This window comes from Eleginops maclovinus, chromosome 6 (genome assembly GCF_036324505.1).
Source record: "Eleginops maclovinus isolate JMC-PN-2008 ecotype Puerto Natales chromosome 6, JC_Emac_rtc_rv5, whole genome shotgun sequence".
NCBI classification, from domain to species: Eukaryota; Metazoa; Chordata; class Actinopteri; order Perciformes; family Eleginopidae; genus Eleginops; species Eleginops maclovinus.
Window position 1 is genome coordinate 19,725,994 of NC_086354.1, and position 17,948 is coordinate 19,743,941.

The 17,948-nt window shown below is 39.6% G+C and overlaps 4 protein-coding genes across 6 annotated transcripts; 3 read left to right on the top strand and 1 right to left on the bottom strand.

Annotated features, from left to right (window-relative positions):
• Positions 1–527: 527 nt before the first annotated feature.
• On the bottom strand, positions 528–2,922 carry lrrc42 (leucine rich repeat containing 42). 2 transcript variants are annotated; one of them, XM_063886230.1, is made up of 7 exons: positions 2,125–2,922; positions 1,905–2,036; positions 1,698–1,816; positions 1,506–1,591; positions 1,313–1,426; positions 1,096–1,180; positions 528–1,007 (listed from the first exon to the last, which is right to left on the bottom strand). In XM_063886230.1, exons 1-7 carry the CDS (start codon positions 2,511–2,513, stop codon positions 709–711), a joined length of 1,224 nt encoding a protein of 407 aa, XP_063742300.1. In that variant the 5' UTR covers positions 2,514–2,922; the 3' UTR covers positions 528–708. The 2 variants fall into 2 exon arrangements, with proteins under 2 accessions (XP_063742300.1, XP_063742299.1); XM_063886229.1 differs by having other exon boundaries at positions 1,698–1,819; positions 2,125–2,913.
• Positions 2,923–3,035: 113 nt separating this feature from the next.
• On the top strand, positions 3,036–7,248 carry yipf1 (Yip1 domain family, member 1). The gene is made up of 10 exons (XM_063886231.1): positions 3,036–3,128; positions 3,411–3,539; positions 3,753–3,901; positions 4,024–4,104; positions 4,227–4,314; positions 4,445–4,561; positions 4,660–4,826; positions 5,219–5,401; positions 6,106–6,212; positions 6,515–7,248. Exons 2-9 carry the CDS (start codon positions 3,506–3,508, stop codon positions 6,178–6,180), a joined length of 894 nt encoding a protein of 297 aa, XP_063742301.1. The 5' UTR covers positions 3,036–3,128; positions 3,411–3,505; the 3' UTR covers positions 6,181–6,212; positions 6,515–7,248.
• A 1,014-nt stretch (positions 7,249–8,262) lies between these two features.
• zgc:113691 (uncharacterized protein LOC503529 homolog) lies at positions 8,263–9,024 on the top strand. The gene has a single exon (XM_063885932.1). The coding sequence runs from the start codon at positions 8,263–8,265 to the stop codon at positions 9,022–9,024; it is 762 nt and encodes a 253-aa protein (XP_063742002.1).
• Positions 9,025–9,395: 371 nt separating this feature from the next.
• Positions 9,396–17,440, top strand: ndc1 (NDC1 transmembrane nucleoporin). Of its 2 annotated transcripts, XM_063886843.1 has the most exons (18): positions 9,396–9,550; positions 10,309–10,429; positions 10,520–10,621; positions 11,222–11,396; positions 11,474–11,609; positions 11,797–11,905; positions 12,771–12,822; positions 12,930–13,062; positions 13,533–13,625; positions 13,710–13,791; positions 13,926–14,087; positions 14,231–14,482; positions 14,667–14,779; positions 15,311–15,361; positions 15,832–15,895; positions 15,984–16,084; positions 16,331–16,491; positions 16,583–17,440. In XM_063886843.1, the coding sequence occupies exons 1-18, from the start codon at positions 9,512–9,514 to the stop codon at positions 16,644–16,646; spliced, it is 2,010 nt and encodes a 669-aa protein (XP_063742913.1). In that variant the 5' UTR covers positions 9,396–9,511; the 3' UTR covers positions 16,647–17,440. The 2 variants fall into 2 exon arrangements, with proteins under 2 accessions (XP_063742913.1, XP_063742914.1); XM_063886844.1 differs by lacking the exon at positions 15,311–15,361.
• Positions 17,441–17,948: the final 508 nt, after the last annotated feature.

A 17,948-nucleotide genomic window follows, 5' to 3' on the forward strand; every position in this document is an offset into this window, starting at 1 on the left:
AACCGTTGCAGTCACAGCCCTGTACAAAAACACATCTAAATCTCTTATCAAAATGCTAAACTTCAAGTTGCATTGTATGTTATGTAGTTGCCAAAGTAACGAAAGAAGATAAGTAAGTAAAAGACTAAATATTGAAACTTTTGCCCATGTTGTGTCCGACAAACCAATAGGTGTGCAACGCTAACCTGTGCTGAAGCGATTGAAAATGCATATATATGAACACAAACTTTGCATGGGAACCTTCTGCAAAACAGGGCCACAAGATTAGGTAATACAGCGACAACACTGTCTTTATCATGATTGTTGGCACTGAGTTTCAGCGTTGCGTATTCCAAAGCAAATTCATTTTAAATGTATATATAATCAATTCCCAACACTGTTAGCATGGAGCTGTTCTACTGCAATATTCCACCTTGCCCAGTTAGTAATTTAGTATTGATGCAAAAACACTGCCATATTTTGTATTATGTGCACTGTTCAAAAATCATCTGGACTGTTTCCAAACATTAAAATAACAGGCAAGGACATAGAGACATATAAAATACTAAACTTTATTTTAAAAATATATACACACAACCCCACCTGCATCCAAGACAGTTCATCAGTGTGAATCATCTTGAAAAATACTATTGTAATTTGCGCTTATGTGTCACCAGTTAACCTGCATACCAAAGCTGCTCTCTGCGGTATGCTACATGGGCAAATAGTTCAGTAGTTGTTCAACAAGTCAAGGTCCTCTGCAGTGAGAGCTGATGAGGGTAGACGTTTGGTTGGAGGACTTTGACTTGAACTGTCGCGCCTCTCGGACTGACGCTGTCTTTTTTTAATATTGTGCCAGGAAGGTTTGCCTTGTTGGTTTGTTGTTGTTGAGGGAGTCTCTTTCTGTGGTATGTGACTGTTCGCTGCAGGTCTGAAGAAATGAAGTCTCTCTCTCTTGGCCTCTTCCTCGCTCTCGCATACCAAGGGTGCTGCATTCAGTACATCTCTGACAAACTTCTGCCTGCCAACTACAAAGAAAACAAACACTGTGAAGTCTGTCATCATCATGATGTCTAAAAAGTATTACAGTGGGAATGTAAGGTAGAATAAACTTACAGAAGCGAAGTGCTGATGTTCTAGATTCATCAATTTTCTTCTGTTCTGGCATTTGTGAGTTATTTGTTTCCCACTGGTTTACCACCTGCAAAGGAAACAATGCATTTATTTATGAGATATGAACCAGCACTAAATTGCAACATTTAGCCTTTATTTGAAGAACAGTGGTTACATTAGAGAAACTTGTTTCCTTTTATCATTGTCTGAATATAATTACCTGCTCTGCCCAGCCTTCTGTTTTACATCTCGAGTGATCAAAGCTATCCAGTGATTCCTCAGAATAAATGAGCCCCAACAGGTCCCATATGTTCGTCTTCAATCCTGTGCCAAGCTAGAGGTATAAATTACATTTAGATGTCAGCACCACAATAAGCTGCAGCTAAACGTAATGCACAATAGTTAAGTCTTACCTTCAAACTGGTTCCAGATACATCCAGATTTTCAAGTTTGGGGAAGCATGTGATGTATCTTAAAGCCCTCACTGAGATAGGGTTATCTGTACAATAAACATAAGAATTGATCAACATGTTAACGATGGATGTCTTTTTATAAACATGGAAGTAGTATCTGCACTAAAATGGCTAAACATGTTGGTTACTCACAGGAAACGTCAAGTAACTGAAGACAGTCCAGTCCTTTCCTCAGCATCCGAATAGGTGCAGTTAATCTTTGGAGGCCCACATCTGACAGCTTGTTTCCGCCAATGGAAAGCTGCTTTAGGCTGCTGAAAAAGAAAGACAGAATTATTAGTAACATATCTTCTTATATTTTCCAAATCATGCCTTTGGAACTGTCAACTCAAGTATTACCTTGCCAATGAGCTTGATGTTAAATGCTGAAATATCTCATGATCATCACCCAGTCTGCAGCCGAACAGATCCAGCGACTTCAGACTGTGAAATGTTTTTATTTCATTCATCCTCTCGTGCAAGAGAGGAAATCTGCAGAAATGAAAATGACATAACATGCTGTTTCTGTCTCAGGCACATCACACTGGGAGGCTGGATATATGTTGGCACGATAACTGACCTATTTCTCAGACAGAGGGATCCAAGCACCATCTCCCCATAAGCGTCACTGAATAACTGCAGGGCTTTTGAGGAAATGTCTGCGTTTAAAAATACACGATTCTCCTCTGCTGCTGCAAACAGTCGGTCTCCTATTTGATCAGGAAAGCCCACCAGAGAGTCCACATGGTGAATGTTGTCAGCTACGAATAACAGAGTGATGTCAAAGAGAGATTTGGTTGTGTATCTCAGACTTCCCTCTGCATTGTAGGTGAATATGAAGTGCTCTTTTCTCAGCACAAAGGGATTTGTTCTTCTGCATGATGACACAGGCTTTGGCTGGGCCAGGACTATGTCACTGACACGACGAAGGTTTCCTCTTTCTCGGACATAAATGGTGCTATTGTCCATTCTAAGGTCTTTTTGTTTTCATGTAAGAAGGACACAACTCTTAACAGACGCACGAAAGTAAGCTAGCCAGTGTCGTTCAAAAGTCACTTAAGGATTAAAAAAACGAAAGTACCTCACTTGTAAGCTAATCGTTGCATGAGCTAAAACCAAGACCAAAAAGACCCCACAAGTCTTATGTAAATGTATTTCATTATCTGCTTTCGCTTCTCATCTTATTTCGCTTATAAAGCCAAGTTATTTACAACTTATGCGTGAATCAGAGTAAAGTACTTCGAGTTCCTCATTGTAGCCTGTCGTGCAAGTTCACAGTTGGTGGTGGTCTTTGCTTACTAACTTCAAAATAAAAGTCCAATGCTAATAGAAACTTACTTCAAGTTCCCAAAAAATCCAAATAAGGAGCAAATATCTTGCATATATTAACATCTAGAAACATATTATGCAACCCATTATTAAACAGTTACTTATATAGTAAATTCAAAAAGTTAAATATCTTACTTTGAAAATGTTCCAGTACAGGAAGAAGGCTTGTTTACATGACAGTATGTCCGGTTCCGGCCAACGCTAACCTAGCAAGGAGTTCTAAAATGATTTTTAGAGGTGCTAATAGATAATTTGGTAAGCATGAATTATTAAAAAAATAACTAATATGGTGTACTAGATTTGTTAATACAACAGAGGCTCTCTTGATGTGTTTACCCAGTCTTAAATTGATGTTATTAAGTTAGCTAATGTAACTGTTGGTGAGCTGTCAAGTGATGTGTTGGACTTGGTAGCTAACTTAAGCTAACTTATAATGTTGTTTCTATTTCCCTGTGTTGCTCTTAGTGTACACTATTTTAAACCTACACTGCGTACTTGGGGTTAAGCTCCTTCCAATGTTGTTTCTTTCTCCAACAGCTTGCTGAAATAACGTTTCGTTGATTTTGTTCAACATTAACTTGCCGATAAGTTCCCGTGAGACGCTCCACGTCACGGACAGTGAATCCGTGTAAATGGCGTCGACTAATGATCCATTCCAATTTCAAGGTAAGTGTCCTCCTCCACAATCCTTTATGTGATATGGACATTTAGTTTACTCATTATTATGTGTTATAGTTTATTGGGCTCTTTCCCAGTCTCTATGGCATCTGTAAACGCACATCTCTCTAAACTGCTGCATTGTGATGCATGTAGTAACATCGACAGTTCATTGAAAAAGGTCCACTTCATATTTACCATTAATCCGTTTTATGAAATTAGAATTTGAAGAAGCTGGGAATCTGTTGGAAGCCAATAGAGATGCAACCACCATCAGCATTGAAGATGATGACCTGCCAGATAGGCAGAGAAAGGCTGCTGGTTTCACACCTGATGACGAGGACCCACTTGCCAGTGATGACAAGACAGAGGTTTGCACAAGGACAATTTTCTTTAAAAACTGATTTCTTACTTTTAACTATGAACTATTCAATGTTGTTGGATAAAAAACTTATTTTATTAATTTGGCTTTTCTCTATTTTTTTTATTGAAGCTTCTCTCTGGGCAAAAGAACAGTGCCCCCTTCTGGTCTTTTGAGTACTACCAAAGATTTTTCGACATCGAGACGCATCATGTAATACATTTATAACTTGTTTTAATGACCTTTTAACACTGTGATATGTTCTCAGATAATATGGAGTTCAGAACATGTCTAGCTTTGATCACATGTGTAATGGTTATTAACATGTGTTTTAGGTGAAGGAAAGAATCATTGGATCCATGCTGCCATGGCCTGGAAAGAACTTTATTCATGTCCACCTTCGTAGAAATCCTGATCTTTATGGTTAGCACTTTAAACAGTTTAACATTCAAGTCCTAGTTATTACAGGTTGTCTGGCTTCTTTTAATTTGGAAAAGAAGAGAACAATGGGAACACAAACAGAGTTACTGATGCTTAATATTTGGGCTTTCAGGACCATTCTGGATTTGCACCACCCTTGTGTTTGCCCTTGCCATCAGTGGAAACTTTTCCAACTTCCTGGTGAAGTTAGGCAAACCAAACCACAAGTATAGCCCACAGTTTGGAAAAGGTAAGTCCTGTTATTATTTGTATTCATGGCTCACTTCAGTTTGAATGTAAGATGAAACTGAACATTTTATATATTTTTGTAATGAATGTGTTTTCCAGTGACCATAGCTGCAACAGCGATCTTCAGCTATGCTTGGTTTGTGCCCCTTGCCCTCTGGGGTTGCCTGCTCTGGAGAAACAACAAGATCATGAACTTGGTGTCATACTCCTTTATGGAGATCGTCTGTGTGTATGGATATTCCCTTGCGATCTACATACCAGCAGTGGTGAGACCTGATTATTGTATCTCATAATAACAGGTGTAACATTTTGCAGTCTGCGACACTTGGCAACAATACCATTGGTTCCCATTGACAAACTAGTTTTTGAAACTAAATAACTTAAAATATCAACATTTTGATAACGTTTACCTCCATAAAATGTATAATTTAGCACTTTTAAACAAAGCATATGCTCAATTCCCTTGTAAAATATGATGTAAATGGATTTTAGAACAATTTACACCATTGAATGGTTATATATATATAATACAAAACTTTTTATTTACCTTTGATTAATGCTACTTTTCCTTGTATCGCAAATACATTGAGAGCATTGAATGTGTCTTGTATTGGAGATGCATAACAAACTGTTACAACGCTGTTCTTTCCTACTCTAGGTCCTATGGATTATCCCATTTGAATGGCTGAGGTGGTGCTCCATTGTGGTGGCTCTCTGCCTCTCTGGCTCCGTTCTGGTGATGACTTTCTGGCCTGCAGTCAGGGAAGACCACCCCAAAGTTATTGCAGCAATAATGTCGGCCATTGTTCTGCTCAACGTCCTGCTCGCTGTAGGCTGTAAGGTAATTGTGCTCGCTGTAGTTTCAATGCTGATTTTACATCAGGTTACTGTTAGGATTTATTACAAACTTGCTATGGAGCTATGGAAAATAAATCTGTGCAGGTTAATGAGATAAAACATTTAATATCCTTCTTCGGCAAACTACTTCTTCATTAATCAATTCAATTCAAGCTGCCTGTCCATCTCCTTGTTCATTGCAGCATTGAGAGACTCATTTGTCCTCACTGAACTCAGGAGCGTGGCCAAGCTTTGACCCCTCTTGTCAATGTCAATCACAGACACTACAATATACTACATGGATACCAATTTGTGTGTCCTCCTTGTGTATTTCTGGGAAATGACTATACCTGATAGTGTCAAATTCACTCCCACAGAGGAGACTCTCTCAATAGGAAACTGACTGCACTGACTAACTGGTGTGAGAATGGGCTATTAGTGTAATACTGTCAGCTGCACAGAGGTATCATATGTATGGTCTATGTAATTAGTCTACAAAGTAAGCCTGTGTCTGAAGGTTGACAAAGATGAATGGAACGCAATAATGCAGCGTACCCTCTTGGAACACTGAGCATTTTCAACACAGTTAATCATAGACACCAGGTTTTTGTTTTTTTTATTGATTAGTAGTTTCTCTTAATACTGTAAATGCTTCTTTGCCGGATTGTTTTACACTTGTGTGACTCCTTTCCTTGTTTTGCTTGTCAGGCTTATTTCTTTAGCAAACCAGAAGCAGCCCTAACACCTGAACATCCTGCCGCACTAGAGCTGACCAAGGCATGACCTATGACATGAAAGCCTTTCATTGTTTAAAGGTAAACAATAGTGACACACAAGCCTTTTAAGCCATGATCCTTTTGTACATACACTAATAACCTGATAGGTGTGTGTCATCTTCCTCCACCTTGTACTTTCTCATGGACTTTGTTATATTCACATGCAACTGCATACGAAATGACCACCTATGTCAGTAGCTGCACTACACTGTTGGATTATATTATTGTTTTTGGCTCAAGTGTTTTTTTTCTAACCTGCTAAAGCATCACATCTGACACCGGACTTCCTTAACATGATTTCTCCTTTTCAAATCAAGTGTTGTATGTTTTTTGAATTGCAGGTTCTCCTGTTGCCTTATTAGAGAGAATCAGGTTGCTGCAGTGATGAAGTAATGGGTCGGTTGGATTTCACCTGCACTCGGACATTCTGGCCCAAGACCTAAAAACCCAGTGTCCATGCTTTGTTCAACTGCATGACCTCTGGAAATGAACACTGGTACTAAGTATGTTATTTCTAATGGGATGGGTTCTAAGCTTCCTTAAAGATACATGGGGTATTGTGTTACTCAGCACATATAAGATCTCTTGCAGTATGGTAGTTTTTCGCTTTATAGTCCTTTTTAAAAAAAAATACTGAGATGACTAGTCTGTGCAATAATGTTGGTGGCATCAAAGTGATTTTGTATATACATTTTTTATACTCAGTTAATGGGAACTGTTTAGTTGAATTTTTGTAATGAATATTCTGTATTAACAGCATAATAATAGCAAGAGGTTTTAGTAAGTAATTCAAGGGTTGAACCTATAGTTTTTGTATTAGCCTTTCACTGATCCAACCACAAGTGCCCCAAACTAATGCCAAAGACCCATTCTAAATGTCCAAGGCTGTTACTATTGTGTAACTTTTTTCAAATCATTTGTTTTTACTTTGAATAACTTCATTTGATAAAATGTATAACATTGAATATGCGCCTTTTGTGTTGAGTGTTTCATGGGTAAAAAAATGAAACGTGTTCTTTGTGGGACCCACCTTTTTGATAAAATCATCAATAATAAAGCTATTATAAAAGTGGAATGTATTTTCAATCACAAAAGATTATTTACATACTGTCTTTTAAAACATGGGAAATCTATCCTAATCAACATTAGAAACTCAAATAGTTTAAGGCAATCTAACGCACTACCTCTTTTTCATAAAAATATGAGTTCAATATTTGCCATCTTTGTCTACTTTAAAACTCTTTGTACACATGTCTTGTGAATTTCGATAGTTGCCCCATATAATAGTTAACAACTTTTAGTTATTTAACAACTTATGTCCACTTTTTTTCCCCAATAAACTTAAAGTTTATATGTATGACATCCTTAACTTACCAAAGCTCCCACACGTCCGGCCAACATGACCTACTTCTACCCGCGCCTAACAGCGCTAAAAGCTGCCACTACATTTCAGCAGTTGGACATTTTAAATATTTAAGGGATAGCTCGTACCTAATTGATATAACTTCAACATATGAAAGGGAGCGTTCACTTGAAAAGTGGACATTTGGCTGCTGCTACTGTTTTTCCAACTCATCCATCTCAACTGTCCTGTCCTGTCTGATAGAATCTACTGTGTCTCTGTTTGGATGCACACACACAAACACACACACATCACCTGCAGTGGAAAATGTTACTTATGTATGTAAATCCTGCATACAGCGTGTGGTCAGTACCTTGCAGCAAGGGGAAACTCTTTTAAGTCTGTTTATGATTGCCATTAATTAACAGGAGCAAAGTTTCGCTGATTAATCAACACATTAGGGGGGAAAAATTGTGTCACTTGAAACGGTGTCAATGGGATGATGGTGCCCTAATTAATGGTCATTCTAGCCCCAGCTTTGAGTTACACAGGAGGTGCCTGTCAAACAAATAACCCTCTTCACCTGCCTCAGTCTCATCAATGTATGTAGCTGCTCGAGCTTGCAAAGCGGATTTACCAACATAATGCGTAAGGACTATTTGAATAGCGTTTGAGTAATAACGTTTATTTAAAGAAATTGCCGTTGAATTTTTATTTATTTTTGAGATTTTGAAAACTTTCCACAGGATGGCCAATTCCAACGGGAAAGCTGAAAAAGTTTCCAAATTTGAGACGTTAAGACTTTTGGAGAAATGCAGAAAGGAAAGAGATGATGCCATGCAGAGAGAAGGTGTTCTCAGGGAGAAACTGAGACAGAATGAGTCGAGGATGCGTTCAACTGAGGCTCTGAAACAGAAGATGAAGACCTTGGCTGTTGAAAACAAGGAGCTGAGGAAAAACGTGAAGGGTCTTCGCACTGAGATTGGACTTGAGTGCAGCCCTAAGTTTACTGGAAAGACCACAAAGGATATAATCAATGACATGCAGGATAAGGACCGTGAGTGCAATTCTCTTGTGGAGAAGGCTGCCAAACTGAGTCTGACCATTGATGATTTGACCTCAGAGTTGGCTAACACAGTCACATCAAAAACACTTTTAGAGGATCAAGTGCAGTCATTACAGCAAAATCTCAAAGATATGACAAATAATCAACGCCGCCTGCTGAAATTGTGGGAAGACAAGAAGATCCAGAGGGATCAACCCCCTGCCCTGCCTGCAATTATCCAGAAACCTGCACAGAAACCATTTGCCCATAAAGCCATTCAAACTGAGATGTCCGTCAATTCATCGCAAAAGCTCCCAGTCAATGCATTTGAGATCAAGCAATTCTCTCTGGAGCATGACAAAAAGACAGTTTTGGATAAACACAGTTTCCCAACTTATGGAAATGACTTTCATCATGAAAATAAATCTTTCATGCACGACGAAACTAATGGAATTAAGAATTGACTTAACTCATTGACTGCAGTGAGAAAGTAAAGCAAGGATAAAGCAGATACTTATTAGTGTGTGATATAACTGTAAATATCAAACAAACAAGTAAAATAGATTCAATATAAATAATGTAAAGTTGATTTCTGGCTTGTTTTGGTGCCTTGTCTCATTTAATTCTATGACAATGTAGTTATTTCAGAATTTGTATCACTCTGTTTCAGTCAACATCTACCTGAAACAGCCTTTATAAGCTATGCTTTGTTAGCTTATACTTTTAAATCAAGCTTGATTTGGAAAGACTGGCCGAATTTACCAATATTGTTGAACAACGTAATTTAACTACAAGTTGTGTGACTGGCAACAGGCAGGTACACGGACAACTCTTAATCGGGGTCCTTCAGGGTCCTTTGAATGCATGTGGCGCGATATGGGAAACAGTGGATAATAGTTTGACAGTAGGAGATATTATTATCACCATTTGGCTCTCTATTTTTCCACCAACATGTTTTCTGCTGAGCAAAGCTGTTGGTTTGTCCGCAAGGTGAGTCTTTAACTTGTTATTCTCAAAAGAGAAAATGTATCGCGTGTGTTTGCGTACATCACCGTTAGCCTCTGTGTTTATGCTAGCTGTGATTGTAGCTAACTTTCAGCTTTCTTTAATCGAGAAAAAGGTAAAAAAAAAGTTACAAAACAAGAAAGGAAAGTTATAAAATATAAAGTAAGCTGGCACAGTTCATGAGCATACACCATACACGAAAATAAGTTAAAGAAATACAAAGGATGATCAAGAGCAGTAAAAGCGTTGTTTTGAAATATAGGGTAGTTAACGTACTTTAGACAATTACAATAAAATACATCAACACGATTCAGTCTTAAGTTACGTTTTTTGAATGAGATGAATTTAAATGACTTGGAGAAGTGAGCTAAAATCAGCAGGAATACTTTAAAAAGAGAGGTTTTTAGTCAAATTGCAGAAACGTAAATATGATTTAAGCAGCGCTTTCATCACACCATCAACACAATAAGATCTAAAAAGTGAAAACTCAATTATTTAATAAAGTTAATGTGTTTATTTGTCTATTTCAACATGAGAATATTTGAACTTAAAACATAAGATGATCCGGCTCTGTCATAGCAATTACTGAAGTTACCATATCATCGTTTAGCATTTCCGAAATGATAAAACGATAATCTCTTACTTCTTAACGTACATTCTCGACGTTTTCAACCTGCTCTGTCTTTGAGTTAGTAATTGTGTGTTTGTGAAGTATTTAATAATGACTGGCTGTTTTTGTACAGGTAATTTGCTGGAGAGCTGTGGCGAGTATTGCTTGGGCTGTCCTATTGTTGCCACCCATCACAGCCGTTTTTGTAATCCTCAGCAGGTTCAGTCTCCTTCATCCGATCCAGACGGTATCAGGTCAGTCAAAATGTTCTTTGTGATGTGAGACTCACAGCTCACTAAAGTTGTCTGAAGCTCAATGTGGACTTCTTTTTTTTTTACATGCAGAATGTCTGACCTTCTTAACGAGTGCAAGTGTCATATTCTCCTTCATCCTGCTTTGTGGAGTCATCATCATGGTGGGGTTCCTCAACCTGGAATATTATACAGGTGAGAGACAGGAGGCCCTTGTTGTTGTTGTTGTTGTTGTTGTTGTTGTTGTTGTTGTTGTTGTTGTTGTTGTTGATAACATGTAAACGGCTTTGTCTTGCTAGTTTAGGCTTTAAGCTTATCAGAACGATGAGACACTTCATGAGCCTATGTATACAATACATACCGTTGGGTTCTTAAATCAGAAGTGACAGATCACTGTGAAAGTAAAGGGGTTGTCTTAAAGTTATACATTTTATATAGGACAACATCATTTGATACATCGTTTCCTTATCAGATGGTTCATTGTAGGGTGATGAATGCATTTATAGAAAAACCTCACTTATTCTGAACATTAATAAATATAATGAATAATGAATAATACTTTTTGAACTGATTAACACTAAATATAATGTAAAGCATGATTCCCAAATGTACACTCCTTATCAATCATTCTAAAAATAACTACCCTTTTATAAATCAGGGTTGAGAACAGTGTTGGGTTGAAAGCCCAATATTTGACATCCAGCATATGATTGCACAATGAATGTTTCCCCTCTGTGGGATGAGTAAAGGCATTCTGATTTTGATTCTGATAGTAACACTGTTGTTTCTCTTCAGTCATTCCAACTATTGCATGCTCGAAAATCGCCCTGTTGGGTCAGCTGCTCCACCCTCGTCACTTTGTCAATTCCCTGGCCCACTGCATCATGGGAATAATCGTGGCTTGGTGTTGTGCCATCACCATCGGGGGCAGATATGAGGCGGTCGCCTACCCTTGCACACCGGGGGATGGGTAAGCATCTACTACATAACTATCATGTTGACTAACCATGGTTCATCCATCGTCTGATTTGCTCAATTTGTTTTCAGCGCTGACAGCTCTCATCAGATGTGTCTGAACGAGTATCACTTCATCCTTCTGCTGGCTGGAGCCTTCGTTGGGTTATCTCACAGTATGCTGGGTGTGATCTACAACATGAACTATGTGCCTTTTCACACTGTTCAGGTATGTGATGCGACTCATTTATCTCACTAATGATCATAGTGGACGGATGAGAAGAGGTGTGTTTTGAGTCTTCTTTTGAATTGATCAACTGAGATTGGAAGACGATTCCAAAAAAAGTGTCTCTGTTTGAAGAAGCTCTGCCATTATGATATACTATTAATGTTAACTCATTATTATTTTCCCCCAGCAATACAAATACCTTCGCTTTAAGGGATCCCTACCTATGTTGGTGAAGTGCAGTGCCACTCAGGCGCTTTACTCGGTCAGGAACTACATTGTTTTGTATTTCTTTTTGGGTAAGTTTATTCAGTTAATTCAATCCACATTAAATATTTCACTAATACTCCTGCTCCTTAAAGGAATACTCCGGAGTAGATTCACCCTAGGTTAATTTGAACCGTGACATCCAGCCAAGTAGCGCACCCGAAGTTTTTCCAATCTTGTCCGAACATCAGCCGAGTTACGGAGTTCTCCCGAATAGCTTAGTACACGCGCTAACGGAACCTCGACCTATCTCCAAAATTACCACACTACAATCACCTGTTATGACACCAAACTTCTGCAGTAGTATAAATGTGGTCTGTACTCACAAAACGATGCATTTCGAAGTTTGTACATAGTCCAGGAGTGTATTAGTATCAACACAAGCCGAATAGCTTCTAATCTGCTAAAGCTGCGTCGACGTCACTTCCTTGATCTGGGAATAGCCCAGTGACGTCGACGTTGATGTGTTGATACTAATACACTCCTGGACTATGTACAAACTTCGAAATGCATCGTTTTGTGAGTACAGACCACATTTATACTACTGCAGAAGTTTGGTGTCATAACAGGTGATTGTAGTGTGGTAATTTTGGAGATAGGTCGAGGTTCCGTTAGCGCGTGTACTAAGCTATTTGGGAGAACTCCGTAACTCGGCTGATGTTCGGACAAGATTGGAAAAACTTCGGGTGCGCTACTTGGCTGGATGTCACGGTTCAAATTAACCTAGGGTGAATCTACTCCGGAGTATTCCTTTAACCTTAGAATACACTGCTAGGAGGCCCCTTTTGTGAGTGTCTCCCATATAGGCCATTAAAAGTATTTTTTCATACTCATGCTATTAGTTTGTTCAATTATTGTATCTAACTTTTAACAAAATATCTATTTCTTTATTAACAGGATACATTCCAAAAGCATGGATTTGTAAAACACTGAATCTGCATTTGAACAGGTCAGTGTGGCTCCTGTGATATCGAGTCTGTACCATCTGTTCAAACAGTAATACATGCAGCCGCTCTGTTTCTTGGACTGCATTAATGTCTTGTCTGTGTTCTCCAGCTCTGTCCACCCTCTTGACAGCATAGCTGGACTGTTGGACCTAAACCTGCTCTACCAGCTGTGGGTCAGTGCCGGTTTCCTCCTCCTCACATGGCACGTCACACTGCTGCTCTTTAGGATCTTTGTTACTGAGGTATGTACGTCCATAGAAGACAACATGTATACATCGGCAAATATTTCCAAAGCGAAGGTCTCACACTGCGGTACAAGTTCTGTTACTCTTCTATAGCATCTAGCTTTCTTTCTGATTATAAATTATGTACTGGACTCGAGCACAATCAAAGGCTAAAGACTAACACCAGTGCCAGCTGTCTGATGACCATTGACTCGTCCAAGTTCTGATAAGCACTTCTGATTGCCAATCTGTGATTGCAATTTGCCCAAAAGTAGAGTGTTGTGGTGCAGGGACGACTTCTGTTTGCATTTTCTATTATTTAGAGACACTAGGGGGCAATGTTGTCATTGCTTTGAGTGCTCAAGTGTCTGAAGTTCACTAGACCTAGCTGGATTATAATATTCATGAACATCCCAGGGTTTATTCCAAGTGATCAATTAATCTTGCACTTGAAACTACTAATATATTTCCTGGTATGGTATCTGCAGGTGTACAGTTTCGCTGTGCAGTCTTCTTTTACCGAGGATGCCCATCAGTGTCTTCCTAAAGTTCTTACCGGCAAGCAGTCCATGATATTAAAGGTAAATAAAACACATGGTGACTCTCTCCTGTGCTTCTCATTTTTGCATTTTGTTATTGTAACTTATCTTTTCTCCACATTTCAGTTTTTAGCTCTGCAGGATCTTGCTCTGCTCTCTCAACACTCCCCACTGAGACGCGTGGAGGTCTTCAGTCTGAGTCAGCCAGGTTTGTCAGCTAGAGGTTCTTTCTTAGACTGTTTTTTATTCACCCTTTGTAACATACTTTTTGACACACTTCAGAATGTATTTAAAAGTAGCTCTCTGCAAAATGTATTTATCTTTTCATTCTTGTCTCGACAGGTGGCCATCCTCACAACTGGAACGCCATCAGTAAGGAGTGTCTGTCTCTTCTGAGTGATCTCACCCAGAGACTCATAGCCTATCATGACACTGTAGCAACCAATGGCCGGGCCAAATCACTGTCTACTGGGAGTGAGAGGAAGACTTCATCTGAGACATCAGGTACGTTATTATACAACACGTACGAACTTAACTGTCTCTGCCCAGTCGCCTTTATCCCTTCAGCCTGGAGCTCAAGTTATTTATTACAACAAGTATGCAATCCTTTTCATCTTTTACCATTGTCCCATTCTTTTAAATTAAAGTAACCTCAGGTACAGATGATCTGATGAGCCCGAGGCCCACCTTTCTGATGAAAACCCCAGCGTCGGTCTTTGCTCGCTCCATTGTTGGCAGCCCTCTGACGGCACCCTTCACTCCTGACCTGGACAGCCCTTTTGCTTCTCCCGCCCTGCGGCGTCTTACTGCTCCTCCGGACCCATTTTCCCCTTGGTCCGGTACAGTGCAGAGCCCACACATCATGAGGAGAGTCCCAAAACTCTGGTCCACCTCTACAGGTGAGAGGAGATCAAAGAAATCAGGACACACTTTTGTAGCTTTAGGTATAACATTATCTTAACTTTTAGGTAAGTCAGAGTATAATGACATAGGTTCAGTAGTAGTGAAATAATAAAATAGATCTCTGCAAGTCAATGTTTTACTGCTGGTTCCCCATTTGTGATTTAGAATCTCTCTGTGCAGATTCACAAGTCAATGGAAGTCCCCCAGCCTCCCCTGCCTCAGTTCCCAGTCCCAAACAGGAACAGTCCAAACCAAGTCTCCTGGCTCAGTTCCTCCAAAACAGAAAAGAACAGGTATTCCAGCCTTTCAATGCAGAATGACAGTATCAATATAAGTATGTTTAATCAGCATTGACAATAGACGTTGACACATTTATTAACCCTGGGCTAACAAAAGTACTCCCACAGGGAGGTTTTTCTCGTCTCATTTTTTATAATTCTCCAAACCAAAAATCCGACCTTCTTCTCTGCTCTACGCAGGGGGCCCGGTGAGAAAATGGACATGTCACTATTTGCTCCACATTTTCTTTTCTCAGCTTCCCTCATTCACAGCTCGATCTCACCGAGGCACCAGAGAGACGAGTCAGGATGAGTGCCAAAATGATTAGGAACATGTGTCCTATCTGTAGCCTGGCTATTGATTTCCTGTCCTGATGGTTCCTTCTGCTTTCTAAAGTAAAGGTCACGTCATCTGGTGGAGCACAGAGTTAGTCAGGGGTTTTTCTTAGCCCAGGGTTGAAAGTGTCAACACTTGCTACATGTGTGTTTCATTTTGATGTGTTGTTTTTAAAGCAAAACAACTTTACACTTAACTGTCCCATTCAGGTTAAACATTTCTTGGCAAAGCGCGTGCTGATAATGTATTTGTTTAACAAGGTAAGGATGTGTGGCATGTGCGTGAACACGGTGAAGGGGTCTTTGCAAGTTCTCATCTTTAGATCTTCATTGTGTTTTATCCAATCTAACCCCACCCCCCCACCTGCAGACATCACTAATGTATCACTGTGTTTGGATGTAGTTGTACACACATTACTAATGTAGCTCCCCCCCCCAGCTGTTACAATGATCCTTACTAATCACTTTAAAAGCTGGTTTCAAGGAGTTGTGTTGCATGCTTGTCCCAAAGTCACTGGTTGTGTTTTGTCCTTGTAATCACATTAAATGGTGTAAGGCATTGCACAATTCCCCATTCGTAGAACTAGAAATTAGTTTGGTTATTCTGCTCTGCTCTCTGAGATGTATCTTCCTTTGATCATGCATGTTGTAGCTTAGCCTCTCTAAAACCAACTTTGTGATTCATTAGTCTTCTGTAAAAACTCCGTCCTCATTAACCTCGTCTCTTACAGCTTCCAGAAGCCTCCAGTCAAGCTCTGTTTGCAGACAGCCAGGCTCACATCTGGGCTTTAGAAGGTGGGTAGAGATGGTGGACTTTTCATTTAAAGCCGATATGACCTGTTGATGCACCATGTACAATATGTTCTGTTACATCCTCCTCCAGGACTGTCGTATCTGGTTCAAGCCTCCTTCTCAGAAGACCAGTTTGGGGTTGTACAGACTGCATTACCCAGCATTCTCAGCTGTATGCTGGTCTTACAAGAGGTAAGCTGTCTTACGGTTTAGTGCAGCGACCCTGAAAGTGCATATAGGGGAAAAAAACGACTGCTATCTAATTTTGTAGCCAAGTTGTACTGTTCTGTTTTCTCCCGCTCTATAATTTGAACACAGCTGATACAATTTGGAATTCTCAAATGTTATTGCATAGAAAATAAAATCTGTATCTGTCTGACAAGAAGCTGAGACATCAGGGAAATTGAGGGAATTGTGTTTTTATCCCCTCATCTTCAGGCTGTAGATCGGCACTTCAAGCTGCCTCACGCCTCCAGTAAGCCCGTCAGGTCGGCCAGCAGCCTGGGAGACTCCACTCACAAAACACTGCGCTTTGCCCTCAGAGCCACTCTCAAGACTGCCATCTACAGGATTACTACGACTTTTGGAAATCACTTAAAGTAAGGCCTGTTAAAAATTACATTTTTCCAATGATTACAAAAAAGATGCTGATTCTAACAATTGATTTTGTATATTTTTTGTAATCCTCAGTGCTATTCAGATGTCTGCAGAGCACCGGAAAAGACTGCAGCAGTTTCTGGAAAACAAGGAGTAAAACACCTGACACTCGGCTCTTGTGCCTTCAGATTCTTATCAGCGTGTGCGCATTAGCACGAGTGGGGCCAATCCTGAAAGCCCATGATAGTGCCTCCTTTTCATATTTATGTGTGCGAGATGTCATGGTGGAATGTATTTGATGGGCTATATCACGTCCTCCATGTGTGAGGCTTCCTGCCACACTGACAGACTGAACCAGGATGGAAGCCCAGCTGTTCTTCCTCTTTAAGAGATTTAAACTAGCTCACAGTACACAAAAACAACTTAGTCCAAAAGATGTTTCATTTCTATTACGAGATAATGAATTTTGACTTGGCTCTCGTGTGGAAAGTTGTAAAGGGCTTGGTTTTACATGATATGCTTTTTGGTACTGCACTTCATGGGCTGTCTCATGGTATTATTATATCCTTCTGGTTTCAAAAGATTATCGTTTGGTGTGAGAGAGTCGGTATGTCGTGTCAGTGATGAGAGAGAAACTGTGTGGCTCTCTTCAGCTTGATGGGTATCTGAAATGTGAAAACATATATATATTTTTAAAGATCTGGTTTTGTTCTAAACACCAGCCCCTGAATGCCCCTTCAGATGTACAGACCGGACACCTGTTTGTATGTTAACTATTTAGTTTGTCAGTTTTTGTTCATGAGAAATGAGGCTGTCTTTCATGTCAGATAAAGGATGGAGATTTGGTGTGACTGGTACCAAGTGTGTGGAAAATGTTTGGATTGCCAATGCATATTGAGTTTGATACCCACTCAAGAGACATGTTGAATAAAAACATTATGTAAAGATCCATTTATGTTTTTTGTTATCTCTTAGCAGAAACAATCCAAACAGTCAACTTATATTATAAAACTGTTTATAAATCACGTTATTTAAGTCAAACCTTCTTCAATTTTGACTTATACTTTTGGGAACGGCACAGGTGATGCCACTTAAGGCTGCACCAGAAACAGCTCAGTGAGTTCAGCCATCATTAATACTTTTTACACCTTTGCTTTTGAACCAAACCATCTCAAATCAAGAAAGGGGCTGAAATATGAATCATTTTTTGTTTCGTGACTGAAATAAAATATCCTAACCTTTATTGGAGCTGTTAAGAGTTGAAAGAGGAGCACATTGCCTGAATTGTTTGACCGGCTCTGGCTTCGAACCAGCCTACTAGGCAGTGTTGACTGCATATTGGCCACCAGCTCTAACCCAAGCTATCCGGCGGCCCAGGACCTCTTATCCTCAGCTAATATTTGCACACTATACCAATCACTCACACGAATCTAAAGACATCACTAAAATTTGATCTGTG